This window comes from Macaca mulatta, chromosome 3, assembly GCF_049350105.2.
Source record: "Macaca mulatta isolate MMU2019108-1 chromosome 3, T2T-MMU8v2.0, whole genome shotgun sequence".
Taxonomy (NCBI): Eukaryota; Metazoa; Chordata; class Mammalia; order Primates; family Cercopithecidae; genus Macaca; species Macaca mulatta.
The window spans coordinates 3,356,166-3,374,193 of NC_133408.1; the positions used below are offsets into that span (position 1 = coordinate 3,356,166).

At 57.8% G+C, this 18,028-nt stretch overlaps 1 protein-coding gene across 2 annotated transcripts; it reads left to right on the forward strand.

Annotated features, from left to right (window-relative positions):
• The first annotated feature begins 246 nt into the window (after nucleotides 1–246).
• Nucleotides 247–3,034, forward strand: LOC144339596 (uncharacterized). 2 transcript variants are annotated; one of them, XR_013414817.1, is made up of 3 exons: nucleotides 247–504; nucleotides 713–819; nucleotides 1,014–3,034. XR_013414817.1 is itself a non-coding variant. In XM_077995658.1 (2 exons), the coding sequence occupies exon 2, from the start codon at nucleotides 725–727 to the stop codon at nucleotides 1,637–1,639; it is 915 nt and encodes a 304-aa protein (XP_077851784.1). In that variant the 5' UTR covers nucleotides 247–504; nucleotides 713–724; the 3' UTR covers nucleotides 1,640–1,767. The 2 variants fall into 2 exon arrangements, 1 of the variants encoding a protein (XP_077851784.1); XM_077995658.1 differs by having other exon boundaries at nucleotides 713–1,767.
• The last annotated feature ends 14,994 nt before the right edge of the window (nucleotides 3,035–18,028 follow it).

The following is an 18,028-nucleotide window of genomic DNA, read 5'->3' on the forward strand; positions in this document are numbered from 1 at the left end:
ATAAGATACAAGTCACAAAGACCTTACTGATAAAGCAGGTTGCAGGAAAGAAGCTGGTCAAATTCCACCAAAACCAAGATGGTGACTAGAGCGACCTCTGGTCATCCTTTCTACTCATTATACACGAATTCTGATGCATTCGCCGCTAAGAGACACTCCCACCAGCGCCATGACCGTCCAAAAATGCCATGGCAACGTCCAAAAGTTACCCTACGTGGTCTAAAAAGGAGAGGAAGCCTCAGTTCCGGGAACTGACCAACCCTCTCCCAGAAAACTCGTAAATAATCCACTCTGTGTTTACCACATAATCAAGAAATGACCAAAATAAGCATAAGGATACTCCGCTGAGCAGCCCAGGCCTCCGCGCCGCCTGGGGAGTAGCCATTCTTTATGCCTTTACTTTATTAATAAACTTCTCACTTGACTTTCCAGACTCGCCCTGAACTCCTTCCTGTGCGAGGTCCAAGAACCCTCTCTTGGCATCTGGATCAGGACTCCTTTCTGGTAACACAACCATACAGAGACGTCTCCAGGGAGTGGGCGGGTCCACTGAGCAGGATGTACATGCAGAGGCCGAGTCCCACGCCACACACTCACCACCAGGGGCCGGGCCACCCACACCACCCTGGCAGCTCCCTCACACCCCCATGCTCCAGCACAGAAGGCTGCCCTGGGCCAGCTCTCTATGCTGCCTCGATTTCCGCCTTTCTAGGTCTTGCTTGGGATGAAGGTCACGGCACACCAGATGTCTGCACACACCAGAGCAGAGCGGGGCCGCCTGGAGCCACTTTCCACCAACCAGGGCTGCAGCCAAGCAGGGTGGGAATGCAGGCTGTGGGGAGACGGAGGTCAAGTCCCAGAACATGGCCGTGTCCCGGGCTCCTGGCTGGTGGGGCCTGGTTCCTGGCTGGGAGAGGCAGGACCCAGGGCTGTCTGCAGGGAACAGCTGGGTGGCCTTGGGGGCCACAGGGTCCCCCAGGCCTCAGCTGTGATCTCTGCTCTGTCTTCCTCAGAAGAAGCCTGCTGTTGGCCACTTCGCTTTCATTCCACGAGCACAGAAGGAACACCCGCTCTCGGGCAGTCCCTACCCCCTGGAGCTAAGGTTCTGGAGAGAGACGAGACCGGCAGGCAGGCAGTGCCCGTGTGTGCGGGGGCAGGAAGCCTCAGCGAGCATATGGCCGAGCAGATCTCGGGAAGAGCTTTCCAGGCAGAACTGTCCGTGCAAAGGCCCTGGGGCAGAAGTGCTCAGACACACCAGGGGGCTGAGGGCAGAGGTCTGGGGTCAAGCTGGGGCTGGAGGGTGGGAGGGGCCCCTGGGAGGGGGTGTCCTGGCTCCTGGCGGCTCTTCCAGGGCAGGGACCTGGGCCGCTCCACTTTCACACGCCCGGGGTTTCCCCAGGAACCTTCTCTGTGGCAAGAAGCCTGTCCTGGAAAGTCCCGGACCACAGGTCAACGAGGAAAAGTCAGCTCCGGGCTACGGCCGGGCCAGGCCTGTGCCCTGTGGTGCTCCCAAGGCTGGGACCAGCGACCCTGCGTCCTGCTCCAGCCCCTCTGTGGTGCGGGAGGTTGGGGGCTGCCCTCCCAGGAAGCACCACTGAGGCCTGAGCTCTCAGGCTGCCCACAGGGCCTCTCCCACTGAGGCAGCGGGGACAGCAGCACCACAGCCGCAGCCCCCATTCACCCCCTACCCAAGCCCTCTGCCCTTAGGTGTGCAGCCACCCCCAAGAGTGCCAGGCCTGGGTCCTGGGTGTGGAGCCGAGGGGCCCGGGCAGGGCAGACGTGGGAAACTGGAGTCCAGGGAGGAGCAGGCCGGGAGGGTGAGAGGTGGCCTGGGCACTAGTGGCCCTCTGGGAAGTGACCTTTACTCTGAGGGTGAGAGGAGAGGCTGGGAACAGACAGGGCAGTGAGCAGGGAGGCAGAAGCGGCAGAGACGCGCAGGAGCAGAACTGGGCAGAGCACCTGACCCGCTCCATTCCCTCCAGGCACAGCCTGCCTTCCTCCTCCAGGCACAGCCTGCCTTCCTCCTCCAGGCACAAGACAGTTGACCAACGCCTCCTGGGGCAAAGTCCCCAGGTGAAGAGCGGCTGCTCTAAGCTTTAACCTCCAGGTTATCACAAACCCAGGGAGGGGAAGGAGGGACAAGTGGTTATAAAAGACGCTGGGGCCGTGGGATCGGACAAACCTCACTGGCAGGACACCCTCCCAGCAGTCAGTGCCACTCGAACAAGCTGGGGCACGATTCCAGAAAGGCGAGGCGGGAACTGAGTGAGGGCACCTGGGACATCCAAACGCGAGAGGGAGGCTAGATGCCATGTGGAATTTTCCGAAGGCGTTGATGTTATTGCAGCTACGCGGGGAGCGTCCGCGTTCCCAGAAGGTCCCAGCCGGGCTGATTGATGTTTTTAGGGCCAGTGTTCAAATGTCTGCAACTTGTGTTCAAAAATGGTGCATGAAAAAATAATGCAAATGGAACATGGATCCTGAAAGAGGTTGGGTGACTTTCATGTGTCTCCTGAGGGGACGGGCTGGGCATCCACACTCTTATTCTTTACACTTTTCTACGTACGTCACAGTTTTCACAACACACACACATCGGGATGGCTATTATCAAAATACAGAAAATCACAAGTGCTGGCAAGGATGTGGAGAAACCAGACCCCTCGTGTACTGCTGGCAGGAATGTAGAACAGTGCTGCCACCGTGGGAAGCAGGAAGGCAGTCCCTAAAACGATTAAAGTAGAATTGCCAGGCCAGGGGCAGTGGCTGACACCTGTTATCCCAGCACTTTGGGGGGCTGAGGCAGGAGGATCACTTGAAGTCAGGGGTTCACAACCAGCCAGGGCAAAATGGCAAGACTCTGTCTCTACGAAAAAATGAAAAACGTAACCAGCCATGGTGATGGCCACCGGTAGTCCCAGCTACTTGGGAGGCTGAGCTGGGGGGCTTGCTTGAGCCCAGGAGACGGAGGTTCCCATGAGCTATGATAATGCCGCCACACTTTAGCTGAATTCTTCAGTAGAAATAAAAACTTCGGTCACATTGGTGTATACTGTCTTATCCTGTGCCCCTTAAGAAAGGTTTGATTCCCTAATTCCTTTTTATACACTAGGGTTTTTTCAAAAGTGTTTGCAGGGTTAGATCCCCTCCCTCATCTCCACACCGTGGGTAACTGGGTACAATTCTGCCCTCATGCATCAGACACGCTCCAGGTTCTCTGGAATCAGATCTGTCACTACGGACAGACCAAGCTTCCCGGATGCCAGTGGTGGTGGCAGAGCTGACAGCACTCCCTGCAGCATGACGACCGAGGAGACAGCCTGCTCCATAACGTCAAAGTGGCCTCTGGGTCCTCGTCCCAGGGCAGAAACAGACTCTTAGGTGTGAACGGAAAACAGAGGGTTATTAAAATTGTCACCTAATGCAGAAGCTCTGCTATACCCTTAGGTGGCCAAGGCTGATTTCTCACCCATCCACGACCGCAAAGGGAATCATTCTTTGTTGGGGTCGAAGAGCATGAACCCTCTTTACAATGGATAGTGTTGGCCGGGCACAGTGGCTCATGCCTATAATCCCAGCACTTTGGGAGGCCGAGGCAGGCAGATCACCTGAGGTCAGGGGTTCAAGATCAGCCTGGCCAATATAGTGAAACCCCGTTTCTACTACAAATACAAAAATTAGCCAGGCGTGGTGGCATGTGACTGTAGTCCCAGCTACTCAGGAGGCTGAGACAGGAGAATTGCTTGAACCTGGGAGGAGGAGCTTGCAGTGAGCCAAGATCGCGCCACTGAACTCCAGCCTGGGTGTCAAAGCGAGACATCGTCTCAAAAACAAAACAAAACAAACAAAACAAGATGAATCGTGTCCACGTCTGCACCACCACACATCCATCAATCAAACAGGTGGAACTGTGCAGACTTCCCCACGCTCAACGTCCTCTTTCCAATGTCGCCGTTCGCTATCTGTGGATGTCCCTAAATGGCCTGAGAAGTTTCCATTAGAAGAAATTAGAGATACTGTAGTTTTAAGTCATTGAGCAATCACTTACTTATTATTACTAATTACAAGTCACTGATTTCTTAGACAGAAATGAACATTTTACGTGCACAAAGATAGTATCATAAGGGGTGTGGCGTCTTGCCATTGGAAACTGGGCATAAGGTCATTTGTCCTACAGTTTCTCGTGCACTGAAAGGCGGTGTGGATCCTAGTTTCTCGTTTACTGAAAGGCGGTGTGGAGCAGCACAAGGAGCTTGCGCATTGCAATGAGAAGACATGACTGTGAATCCCAATCCCGTCGCATTTTGAATGTTGGGCAAATTAATTAATCGTTTTATCCACTTACTAGGCAATTTATAGTTTGTATACTTCATGCCAGTCATTGTTGTAGACTCTTTTTTTTTTTTTTTTTTTGAGACGGAGTCTCGCTCTGTCACCCAGGCTGGAGTGCAGTGGCCGGATCTCAGCTCACTGCAAGCTCCGCCTCCCGGGTTCACGCCATTCTCCTGCCTCAGCCTCCCGAGTAGCTGGGACTACAGGCGCCCGCCACCTCGCCCGGCTAGTTTTTTGTATTTTTTAGTAGAGACGGGGTTTCACCGTGTTAACCAGGATGGTCTCGATCTCCCGACCTCGTGATCCGCCCGTCTCGGCCTCCCAAAGTGCTGGGATTACAGGCTTGAGCCACCGCGCCCGGCCTGTTGTAGACTCTTAGGATGCAGAGATAAATAAGACAGTTGCTCTGGGCAAAGAGTGAGATCTTGTTTCTTAAAAAAAAAAAAAAAAAAAAAAAATTGCTACATGATGAGCACTTCCTCTTCTGGGCGCCCACCCGGTGCTCTGAGGCACAGCGCCTAGCACTCGAGCCAGCTTCTCAGTCGGGCCTGGCGCCCGAGCCAGCTTCTCAGTCGGGCCTGGCGCCCGAGCCGGCTTCTCAGTCGGGCCTGGCGCTCGAGCCGGCTTCTCAGTCGGGCCTGGCGTTCGAGCCGGCTTCTCAGTCGGGCCTGGCGCCCGAGCCAGCTTCTCAGTCGGGCCTAGCGTTCGAGCCAGCTTCTCAGTCGGACCCCAGGATCCTTTCTAAGGAGAAAGCCCGTCCACATCGCCCTCCTAACTTGCACAGCTGCAGGCGCGGGTGTTGTGGCAGCGGGAAGGCGAGGACGGGCTTGGTGAAAGGGGACTGGAGCCCTCCTCGCTCCTGGGCTGCCAGCTTCCTTGTCCTGAAACCAGACCCGTGTCCGCCCCGTACTTCCCGAGTGTTTCCTGAGACCGAGGGATCAGAGCTTCGGCTGTAAGGGGCGGTGCTGTGGCCTGGGACACGCAGAGCCACCGCCTCCGCTTCCAGGGTGCCCTGGGGCCTCTTTCCACATCTCCCTGGGGGCAGCCGCCGCACCTACTCTGCGTCTGTGTCCTGTGCCCTCCGTCCAACCCCTCTGCCTCACAGCTCGTCCCAAGCCTGGGGGGCTCTGGGGGCCAGGGCAGGTGGGGGCCATGTGACCAGGAGAACCTGCTGGTGTCTCCGGCCACCACGGGGTGCCCCAGGACTGTGGCCAGCAGGGTGGAGCCCCTGATGCAGCTTCACTGCCTGCTGCAGCCAAAGGGAGCCTCGAAGATGGGCCTCACCCACGGCCCCTCCTCCAGAGCCCCCAGCTCCCACCTCCTAATCTCTCCACCCACCGCTCCCCTGAGCGTGAGGGCACTGGGGTCTCCTCCTAGAAGTGGGGGTCCCACCTGGCCCCTGAGGCCCTAGGGAAGGGTTTCCATGGAGCTGCTCTTTGTCCCTGCCTGTCCTGCCCCTCGGCCCAGGGCCTGGCTCCGCTGCCCCCGCATGCCATTCCTGGGGGTGGGGGCGGCACCAGGGAGGAGTCAGACTCTGGCTGGGCTGGCAACAAGGGTCGGACCAGAGGAGCCCTGAGGTGCTGTTGAGGGTGAGCGGGTGCCAGGGGCCCGCGAGCTGCAGGGTTTGGGGCTGAGGCGTAGGATGAGGCCAACGCAGGGGTCCTGGGCATGGGCGGTCTGAGCCATCCCCTCACCGCCCAGCCTCTAGGGGCCTGCTGTGGGCCGGCGGCAGCAGGGGCTGGGGACGCGGCATCTCACACCTGCCTCCTGCTGAGTCTCTGGGGCCCAGGGACAGGCATCCTCACTCAGGACACACAGCGCTGGTCTGGCCGTGGGGTCAGGGCAGGAGGCATCCCCTTTGCAACTCCTCACACCCCCGCGGGGAGGGGAGGACCCTGGGAACCCACAGACGCCTGCCCCACAGCAGCTGAGGTCCCTCAGCCGCCGGCAGGGCTGGGCCAGTTGAGGCCTCTGGCTCTGATAGCCAGGAGGGCGCACAGGGTTTGGTGCAGCCTCTGATGGGCACAAGGCAGCTGCACGGGATGAGCGCAGTGGGCGTCCCTTCCCCATGGCCAGGACTTCAGGCCGGAATGTGGAAGTTCCCGAAACCCACACTTGAAGGGACCCCATGGATATGCTGGGGGCTGGGGCCGAGGAGAGGGCACTGCAGGCACGCGGTGGGGTGGCCTCCCAACGCCCAACTCTCCTGCACACCCCAGCCCCTCCCACAGGCCTGGGCATGGAAGTTAGCCTTGGGCGGGTTCAGGCAGCAGGGCCCTTGTTTCAGTGCTGTACGCCGGCCAAGTTCAACACCCAGGGGCATAAACAAAGGTCCTGCACACGGCCTGCACTGGGGGAGCAGCTCCGGAGAACCTGCCTGGGCCAGGGCTGCCCACAGCGCGGGGACAGCATCTGTGGGCACACCTGGACTCTGGGTGACCAGCGTGGGGGCCTCTCCTCATGCTCAGGCAGGCTCAGACAAGGCCGTGGCCTGGGCAGTCATCTGCCTGTCACTGCGTCTCAATGACTTGTGCCACAATTCTGTGCTGACAACAAACAATCTCCAGGCTCCGGCCACTGCCTGCCCCACAGGCCCCTCAGGCTCCAGCCACCCGCCCGCCCCACAGGCCCCTCCACCTAAGGCCAGCAAAGGAGGCTGAGATGAGAAAGCTCCAGGCTGGCTTTCCGGCTGCCGCTTCCTCTATGCCAGTTGAACTCCTGAGGTTTCAGGGTCCCGCCTCTCTACAACCTGGGCTGCACCCTGCCTTCCCTCTGCCTTCAGATTCCTCCACCTGCTCTGGATGGGGTGGGGAGAGGGCCCCTCCCTCTGCAGCTCAACAGCCATGTGAAGCCCTCGCAGCTCCAGGAAACTGGGCACGGGAGGCTGGCCCATGGAGGTGGAAGCAGGCGCCCGCCATCCTCAGTGCCAGGACCATGGGTTCCATCCTGGCTGCACACCGCGCACCCTGGGGAGCTGTAATGTGTCCAGATGCCCAGGCCACCGCCTCGCCAGTCCACCCTGGACGGTGGGGAGGGGGTCGCCCGGGCCACGGCCTCGCCGGTCCACCCTGGACGGTGGGGAGGGGGTCGCCCGGGCCACGGCCTCGCCGGTCCACCCTGGACGGTGGGGAGGGGGTCGCCCGGGCCACGGCCTCGCCGGTCCACCCTGGACGGTGGGGAGGGGGTCGCCCGGGCCACGGCCTCGCCGGTCCACCCTGGACGGTGGGGAGGGGGTCGCCCGGGCCACGGCCTCGCCGGTCCACCCTGGACGGTGGGGAGGGGGTCGCCCGGGCCACGGCCTCGCCGGTCCACCCTGGACGGTGGGGAGGGGGTCGCCCGGGCCACGGCCTCGCCGGTTCACCCTGGACGGTGGGGAGGGGGGGTGTCTGCATCAGCACTTCCGAAGGTTCCTGGGTGACCTCAAGGTGCAGCGAGAGAGACACTCACCACTCATGGGTGGTCCTCGGCCCAGTGCTCCCTGGAGCTGGGGAGGGGCTCCGTCTCAGCCACCCAGACCGAGGGACCCGCGTCTGCACCCACAGGACCCCAGGAGCTCCCTGTGCTTGCCAGGTGCAGCCACACTGTGTGGCGAGGACTCAGCTAGGGACGGGTGGTGGTGTAGCAGGACAAGCCACAGACAAAACCCCTCAGACAGCGGATTAAAGAGGGAAGTGGTTTATTTGGCCGGGAGCCTCGGCAGATTCGCGTCTTAAGAGCCGAGCTCCCTGAAAAAGAAATTCTTGACCTTTTTAAAGGCTTACAAATTTAAGGGGTCCACGTGAAAAGGTCGTGATAATCGAGCGAGCCTGGGAAATGTGACTGGGGGCTACATGCATCAGCTAATAGAACACAAAGTTTTACAATGCTGTTTTCCTCCAGTGTCTGGAATGTACAGGTAACACAAGTAGTTCAGGTCAGGGGTTGATGTTATTATTACTTTTTTTAACTCCTAGGGCCAGGTGGCGGTGCCAAGATTGCCTGGCTATTTATCTTACTTTTGTTTTTTTCCAACTTTTTGCTTTTTCTCTTCTCCTGTGTTGTGAACTAGGCAAGGTGGGGGAGGAGGGCAGCAGGAGTAGTAGTGGTCTCCCTCCTTATCCCCTGCTTTGAGAATTTTCAGTAATTAGTGGGAGTTCTTTTGTTTTTACTTTTTGAGTGTTTTTGTGAGACAGAGTGATAGTGTTTTACGTATTACACTTGTGTTGAAGTTTTCTGAGGAACCATGGTAGCTACAAAACCTTTCATCATTTGAAGGAGCAAGCGTAACACACAGGGGAGCAGCAAGCAAGTTTCTATTAGTAGTAACACACTCACCGTGAGGGTTTTACATTTTCTTATAGCTGGAAACTATTTTCTAAATGGAGACCTAGGATCGAACCTGAGTTAAACCTGCACAGGCACATGTGCCAACTTTGTCATGTCTTAAGCAGGTTAGTTTTGTTACTGGGTCTTAAAAGCTTTTTCTTAGTGAGTAACACAGTATTTTTTAATAATAGAAGTTTTTAAGAGCCAGACGCTTGCACTTGGGGCGTCTGTTTGGGGAAAGAGTTAGTTAAAGTTATCATGAGGCATTAACTCTTTTGCTTCTCAAGGCCGTCGGTCTCCTATGTGAGCCTTTTTATAAACATAACGTGAAGAAACATCCAAGCTGCCAGCAGTGTGTTCAGCCAGCTGAGCAAATAGGTTTTTTCTGTTTTTGCTGAAGGAGGAGGTTCTGGTAACTTCTGGTTTCTATGTTTAAAGAACGACTGCAAGACTTGGAATTGTTGCTGGGCTGGACAGGTCTGGGTTTCCTAGCAGTTTGTGTGCAGTGGGGACACCTTACATAGGTGTTTCTTCTAGCACGGTAATGGGGGGGTAACAATAGCAAAACAATGTACAGTATATTCATATCCAGCAAGGACAAAAGAGGTCCTTACCTGGGAAAAAGGTTGAATACAGCAACAGAACAACAGGAAAACAGCTAGTATTACAGGAAAACTATTAGTCCTAAGATTTTAAACTACATTTACTTGCTTGACGAGTCCTCAAGCTTCGGCCGTGCGTAGACTGGTCAGCTGCCGGTGCGTGACTAGAGCAGGGCTTGTTGTCTCCTCAAGCTGCAGCCATGTGTAGACAGGTCAGTCTCCGAAGTGACCAGAGCAGGGCTGTCGTCCTCAGCAGCAGCTTGCTCTCGTCCCAGGATCAGCCGGGTTGGACGATCTGCTTTTCGATTTTTTTTTTTTTTTACAGTTACTCTTTCTTTTTCTTTTGCTCTTCCTTAGTTTTGTTCCTTGGTCACAGTTAACGTACACCTTGGTGGCCACTTTTATAGGCTAGGTGGTATTCATGCTTGCTTTGCAAATAAAGTATTTACTATATACTGATTTTCAGCAGCCTCAGGGTTAAATGGGGTGTAAAGCCAGAATGTTTATAGAGACTCTTATAAAACTGACTCAGGCTCTTGTCAGCTCCTTGAAGCATTTCTGAAATCTTTTTTATATTATTTGCTTTTTTCTACCAACTCTCAGCCTCTGCAGAAGTGCTTCTCAGTACCTCTGCAAACACTGAAGCTGAGTTGCATTCTCTGGGTGTTTTTTTCCCCTTTTCCTAGAGTTTAACAGGCTCTTTTCTTTATATAATTCTCCATGCACTTGGAGGGTGAAACAGGCATTATACCGAGAGTCAGTGTAAATGTTGACAGTCTTACCTTCACTGAGTTCTAAGGCCCGAACTAAAGCAATGAGCTCAGCTTAACGACAGTGTCCAGGGTCACCACCGCATACTCTGCACATCTCTCTCCTTGTGGGTTGATGAAGCTGTTCCCGTCCACGAATAGCTCCTGGTCTACTGATGCCCAAGGCTGGTCCCGGAGGTCAGGTCTGCTGGAGTAAACTGGAGTCCAACACCTCTACACAGTCATGTCGACAGGGCTTTAGCTGCCGGGAGCAAGGCGGCGGGTTCAGGGTGTTTCCAGTTTAGTAGATCAATGGTTGAAAGGGGCTGATAGATGAAAGTCTGTTGCCCCCATGGATGTAGGCCTGGTCATTATAATAGACAGGTCCTCACATCTCCCTGAGAGGTATTTGCATAGCTCGAACAAGACCAGATCTGAGACGGCCCACTTGACTATCTTGACTTCCTTCCTTGGCCTCTCGAGGCTCTGATCCTCCCCTTCGAGGGGAGACCTGGGGCGTGTTAGCTCCTGAATCTTGTTTCTGAGAGGGCTGTTGGCCTCGGTAAAGCGGGGTAGGCTGGGACATATGGAGAAAGAATTTTTGTTCTCTCTGGCAGCTCCTGCAAAACTGGCTTCTCTTGCTGTTTCTGGGACTCCTTTTTTAACTCTGTGTTTGCTGGCAAAGCTGCTCTTACTTTTCCTTTTGGCTTTTTTGCAATAAGCTGTTAAACAGGGCTAAATTTATGCCGGTTTTGTCTATATTATATTTAACCACAAGTCAATATAAAGGAATTGATCTAGGTACACTGGCTGTCCCCTGACCCGTCACCACCTTAAATACATGGCTAATTGTTCTCGGTCTATAGTTCCTTCGGTGGGCCATCCAACACCAAAAGAGGGCAGTTCTAATTCACACAGAGATCTTAACCTCTAAGGGGTTAACTTAACTCTATAATCTCTTGCAAAACCTTTCTTAAGGCTCTGTAACATGCATTTTAATAGAGTAAGTCTTGATGATTTGATGACTTTCCTTTTATTTTTCTTTTTGAAACTTTTTTTAACACACTTCCTAGCGGAGTGGGCTTACTTTGTGTCTGACCTATTTTTCTCTCGAGACAAAACAACATTCACACTACAAGAAGGAGAGGCTAAAAGATCACTCACTCATCTAATTTACACTAAATCAGAATCAAAACTAAAACCAAAGTGCTGTTAAAGGCACACCTGTTTGTCAAGCAATTTAAGCCAAGTCAAAATCAGAACCAAAACCAAAGTGTCAATAAAGGCACACCTGTTTATCAAGCAATTCAAGTCAAGTCAAAATCGAAACTAAAACCAAAGTATCAAGCAATTAATTCAAGTCAAGTCAAAAACAAAAACCAAAGTGCAGGTACAGGCACGCTGTGAGTGATCAGGCCACGCTTCCACTCAAATGGAGCAGGCAAGTTCCCAAGACCAGTCTTACCAAGTTTCAGATGTCCGGACTTAAAGTGCCAGTTCCTTCCCGGTGCTCAGCCCCTGTGTGGATCCTCCGCGAGGGCCTGCTATGCAGTGCTCTGACGAGACGTTCCACCGGGGCAAATGCCTACCCGGGAGCGCTCTCAGGATCCGCGTGGCTCAAGCTGGCCAGAGGTCCCCGCAGGGATGTTCTACAGGGCAGGCATAAACTGCCTAAGGGGCTGCCTCGACCATCCATTAACCACCTCGATTCCCGGTCAGGGAACCAAGAAATGTAGCAGGACGAGATGCAGACAAAACTCCTCAGACACCGGATTAAAGAAGGAAGTGGTTTATTTGGCCGGGAGCCTCGGCAGATTCGTGTCTTAAGAGCCAAGCTCCCTGAAAAAGAAATTCTTGGCCTTTTAAAAGGCTTTCAACTTCAAGGGGTCCACGTGAAAAGGTCATGATAAATCGAGCAAACGTGGGAAACGTGACTGGGGGCTACATGCATCAGCTAACAGAATAGAAAGTTTTACAATGCTGTTTTCCTCCAGTGTCTGGAATGTACAGATAACACAAGTAGTTTAGGTCAGGGGTTGATGTTATTATTACTTTTTTTAACTCCTAGGGCCGGGTGGCGGTGCCAAGATTGCCTGGCTTTTTATCTTACTTTTGTTTTTTTCCAACTTTTTGCTTTTTCTCTCTGCCTGTCTTGTGAACTAGGCAAGGCTGGGGGAGGAGGGCAGCAGGAGGAGTAGTGGTCTCCTTCCTTAGCGGCAGGGCCAGCTTTAACCCAAAGGGGCCTGGCCCAAGCTGCCAGGTGTCGGGGTCCCCAATCAGGGCCTGTATCAGCTCCCATTGCTGGCGCTGCCAATCATCACACAGCAGTGGCTTAAAAGGACAGTTTGTTCCCTCATAGTTCCGGGGCCAGGAGCCTGAGGTCAAGTGTGGGGAGGCGGTGGCTCCAGGGAGCAGCCCCGCGCCTCCCTCGAGTCATAGTCCTGCCCTTAGCCCATAGAACGCGCCCTCCACCTCTGCTGGTCTCCTGCCAGGACACGCCATTGGACTCAGGGTCCACACAGGCAACTTGGAGTGACCTTACCTTGAATCTTGAGATCCTTAACTCGATCACATCTGCAAAGGCCTTCCCGAGGTTCCAGGCGGGCGCGCCCCTCCCCGAGGTTCCAGGCGGGAGCGCCCCTTCCCGAGGTTCCAGGCGGGAGCGCCCCTTCCCGAGGTTCCAGGCGGCCGCGCCCCTTCCCGAGGTTCCAGGCGGGAATGCCCCTTCCCGAGGTTCCAGGCGGGCGCGGCGGCCGCGCCCCTTCCCGAGGTTCCAGGCGGCCGCGCCCCTTCCCGAGGTTCCAGGCGGCCGCGCCCCTTCCCGAGGTTCCAGGCGGGCGCGGCCCTCCCCGAGGTTCCAGGCGGGCGCGGCCCTCCCCGAGGTTCCAGGCGGGCGCGCCCCTCCCCGAGGTTCCAGGCGGGAATGCCCCTTCCCGAGGTTCCAGGCGGGAGCGCCCCTTCCCGAGGTTCCAGGCGGCCGCGCCCCTTCCCGAGGTTCCAGGCGGGAATGCCCCTTCCCGAGGTTCCAGGCGGGAATGCCCCTTCCCGAGGTTCCAGGCGGCCGCGGCCCTTCCCGAGGTTCCAGGCGGGCGCGCCCCTTCCCGAGGTTCCAGGCGGCCGCGCCCCTTCCCGAGGTTCCAGGCCGACGCGCCCCTTCCCGAGGTTCCAGGCGGGAATGCCCCTTCCGGAGGTTCCAGGCCGACGCGCCCCTTCCCGAGGTTCCAGGCGGGAATGCCCCTTCCCGAGGTTCCAGGCGGGCGCGGCCCTTCCCGAGGTTCCAGGCGGGAATGCCCCTTCCGGAGGTTCCAGGCCGACGCGCCCCTTCCCGAGGTTCCAGGCGGGCGTGGCCCTTCCCGAGGTTCCAGGCGGACGCGCCCCTTCCCGAGGTTCCCGGTGGGCGTGTCTTTCGAGAGGGCCTCAGGTGAACCCACTACTGTGTCTGAATCTGTCCCTTCCCCAAGCAGCAGCTCTGTGTCCCGGCATGGCCACTGTGGGGCAGACACACAGAAGGTCCCACATCCCTGTGCCCTGCAGACCGGATGCTGGTCTGGGACGGACCCCTAGGCATCACACAGCCGAGAGGGAGGTCAGCTTTAAGACGCTGATACCGCTAGTTCAGCTCCTGGAGCAGCATTCTCAGAGTGGGTTTCCAGGAACGTCTTCTGGGAGGATCAGCGGGGGCTGGGGTCAGTGGGGTGGGCTCCGGGAGGTTTGCCTGTGTCAGGCTTGTGCTGCTTCTGGCGGAGGTGCTTGTCCAGCCTCGTCCAGTCTGGTGTCTCCAGTGCCACGTGCCAACACGTTCAGTGCACTCTCGGGAACATGCCTGGAAGGCCCTGCCCTGCCCCAGGCTCCAGCCAGATTCTGCCAGCACCCGGGCCCCAGGCTGTGCCAGCCCCACAGGACTTGGGTGAAACTGAGTCCCAGAGGCAAGGCAGAGGGGGCCCCTGTCTGGGGGTACATGCTGGGTACCTGATCGATGCCCGGAAGCCCATGGGGAGCAGGGTCCACAGGGCCTGTGACGACTCTCCCAGGAAGCCTCTGTGGGCTCCGACACAGACCCAGCAGCCCTGCCGCCGCAGCACGTGGGGCCAGACCCCCCCAGATCCTTCTGTGGGGTGAGACTGCAGGTCAGGCCGAGGGGTGTCAACCAGGGTAGCGTGACGGCACCTCCAGAGCCAGCAGCAACGGCCAGGCTCAGATAGAACATTTAGAAAGAACTCTGGCAGGCAACCGTGGGTGGCAGGGTCACAGCTAATTCACAATTTATAGCCTCGACTGTCCCTGATCCAGTCTAGAGAGAACCTGTTAAAGGAGAATTATAGTGGTGCTTATTACAATGGCAAGGAAAACTTCATTCCGGACTCCTGCAGCGGGGGAGAGACGGGCTCTGTGTTGGGTGCAGCAGGACAAGGAGGGTTCACAGCTGAGGAGCGACGGGGTCCGTGGCTGGAAAATCGCCAGGAGGGTGCGGCGGGGCCAGGATGTTCTGTTGAGGGCACCGAGGACTGAGGTCTGATCAGCTCCTGGTGCTCAGACATCGGGGTGGGGTTCATGCTCCGCTGGACTTGGTGGGGTTGAACATGGAAGCTCCGTTGGACTCGGCGGGGTTGCACGTGGAAGCTCCATTGGACTCGGCAGGGTTGCACGTGGATGCTCCATTGGACTCAGCGGGGTTGCACGTGGAAGCCCGAGGTTGAGGCCCCCTCGAGAAGAGGCTCCAGGAGTCTCTGCCACGCCCATACCATTTGGCTGCAAGCACAGCCGTGTGGGCCGGTGCTGGGGAGATCCACCCCTGCTCAAAGAGTGGGCAGGGGCGGAAGCCAGGAGGTGGGCCCTGCGAAGGGGTAGTGCCCACGAAAATACAGCGACGAGGCACACGTAGGCTGAAGCATCCAGGAGCCAGGGCCTCAGGAGGGGGCAACACAGGGAGCCAGGGCGGACAGCGGCCACCTGGACCCCAGAGAGCCACCATGAAGTGTCCCAAAGCTTTAGGCATTGAAGAAGCCTGATCAAGGAAACCCGAGAGAACCGGACATCGTCAGAAGCAGGCTGGCTGGGCTGGCAGTGGTTGAGGGTCTGGGAGTAGGGCCCCTGCCGTGTGGCCACCACAGGCTGAGCAGAGCCCCGCGGGGAAGGGCCCACCAGCTCCCCCTGGAGATCCTTTCCGCCTCTGGCTCTCCGGACCAACCCTACAACCAACGTGCTGCCCTCCCCAGGGGCCAGGCCACCTCCCTGTCCCTCCCTCCCCAGGGGCCAGGCCACCTCCCTGTCCCTCCCTCCCCAGGGGCCAGGCCACCTCCCTGTCCCTCCCTCCCCAGGGGTCCAGGCCACTTCCCTGTCCCTGGGCCCTGGGAGTGGAGGAAACGGCTTCCTTTTTCTCCCCCAGCCCAAGATCCAGAAAAGTGGGGCTCAGCCGGGCGTGGTGGCTCACACCTGTAATCCCAGCACTTTGGGAGGCCGAGACGGGTGGATCTCTTGAGGTTAGGAGTTCAAGACCAGCCTGGCCAACATGGTGAAACCTCGTCTATACTAAAAATACAAAAATTAGCTGGGTGTGGGAGCAGGCACCTGTAATCCCAGCTACTTGGGAGGCTGAGGCAGGAGAATCGCTTGAACCCAGGAGGCGGAGGTTGCAGTGAGCCAAGATCGCATCATTGCACTCCAGTCTGGGCAACGAGAGCAAAACTCTGTCTCAAAAAAAAAAAAAAAAAGAAAAAAAGCAAAGCAGGGCTCATACCATATGCCACAGGCACCTGACACACAGGCCCCCTGCCTGCCCAGACCCGCCACATGTATCCAGGCCCCCTGAGTGTCCAGCCCCTCGCCACGTGTCCAGCCCCACCACCGTGTGTCCAGCTCCCCGCCGCGTGTCCAGCCCCCCCAGCCGCGTGTCCAGTCTGAAGAATCCCACAGAAGGGCAGCCCACACGTGGGAACCCACATGCCTTTCTCTAATGCAACATGGCTACAAAATGTTCCCAGCCCTTGAATCCATGTCATTTCTCAGAAAATACCCGAGGGAAAAGGCCTCAGAGACCAAAATGTTCTTCTCAACATTATTTTAATCAGGAAATACTGCAAACTATCCCGAAGCCAACTAACATGGTGGGGCGGAGGGAAGTTTTCTGTAAATGCCACTGGGGAAAGCATCACGCGGCCCTCGGCAGTCCCGGGGCTAGGACAGGGCAGGCCGTGGCCTCCCGGGGAGTTTCACAGATGCTGGATCACAGGGGTGGGCCCATGAGAAGCGAGCAGCGGGCTCCTCCGCCCTCAGACTTGTATGCATGGACCGCGGCCGCCTAGGCTGGCAAGACCGCGATCATGCTTTTTCATGTCTCAGGGTTCGGTAATCTGCCTGCGTCTCTTCTCCAGCAGCAGCTGCACGTTACACCGCAGGGCACCAGCTCCGAGGAGCGCTTGGCACACACCTTCCTGCTCCCAGCCTGGAACCATTGCCCGGGCCCTTCCCTCTCAGGGCGGGGACCTCTCTAGGGCAAGGAAGGGCTTTCCAGGGCAGCCCCTCCAACCTGCATCCCCTGGGAGGGCCCCAGAGAGGGCACTGGACAGTTTCACTTCAAATCAGGTGCATCGGGGCTGAGCCCGAAGCAGGAGGGCAGCGAGGGTCCTGATGTTGTGGACTTGGCCAGGGAGGGGCCGGGTCTCTCTCAGCCACCCACAGCCATCTGTCCCGAGAGTGTGAGGATTTGGGTCTTTGGTGGGCTCTGGGGAAGGGGCTGCAAGGAAGCGGGCCCAGAACCTGGTGCTGAGGCCCAGGACACATGCAGGGACGTGGGGCAGGACAGAGAGAGGGGCAGGGCAGGGATGTGGGGCAGGGCAGGGGCAGGGGCAGGGACAGGACACGGGGCAGGGCAGGACAGGGGCAGGGCAGGGACGAGGCAGGGATGCGGGGCAGGACAGGGACGAGGCAGGGACGTGGGGCAGGGCAGGACAGGGGCAGGGATGCAGGGCAGGACAGGGACGAGGCAGGGACGTGGGGCAGGGCAGGACAGGGGCAGGGATGCGGGGCAGGACAGGGACGAGGCAGGGACGTGGGGCAGGGCAGGACAGGGGCAGGGATGCAGGGCAGGACAGGGGTAGGGACAGGGACAGGACACGGGGCAGGACAGGCACAGAGGCAGGGCAGGGATGCGGGGCAGGACAGGGACAGGGCAGGGATGTGGGGCAGGGCAGGGAGAGGGGCAGGGATGCGGGGCAGGACAGGGACAGGGACAGGGCAGGGATGTGGGGCAGGGCAGGGAGAGGGGCAGGACAGGTGCAGGGGCAGGACAAGGACGTGTAGCCTCCACTGCTGCCCTCTCAGGGAGCCTGGCTCCCACCCTCCACCAACTGAAGGGGAAATGGAGGCTGCAGCGTTCCTCTCTCTGTCCCCCTCTCTGGTGACTCATGTGATAAAGAACCGACCTTTCGGAGACATTCTGTGCCCTCAATAAAAACGGTCCCTGTCTGGAAACCCCCCTGAGGAGACGGACTTCCTCCCCTGCTGTCTGGGCTGCACCTGCTCTTTGGGCACCTGCCCTGTGCTGGCCCCTCCTGCAGGAACCGCCGGGTGGGCAAGGGGACCCAGGACCACAGAGAGGCTCCAGGGAGTCCTGTGGGCGCCTCCAGCAGCCGCTGGGGGTCTCTGTCGCCCACACCTCATCTGTGAGGATCCCTTGGCAAGGCAGCCCCTCCCGCTTCCCCAGGGTGGCAGGCCGGCTGCCCGCATGCAGAGGCTGCTGGGAGGGTCCCCTCATGTTCTCCCCTCCCTGTCCCCTGCCTGCCCAGCCAGGGGTCTGGCTCCTAGCAGCCAACAGTACAGCCCACCTGGGCCTCTGGGCTGCTAGATACACTCTGCCTGGAGCCCAGGTACTGGAAGCTCTGTGCCAGGACCATGGGGGGCGGGTTAAGGGAGGCCCTGCCCCGCCTCTCACCTGGCCCCTCACCTGCACACTGCACATCCCTCCTCCGTGTCATCTGCACAGGAGCTCTCATCTCAGTCGGCGCTGCAGAACCAGCCCAGGAAGGCAGCTGGCCTGCCGTCTGC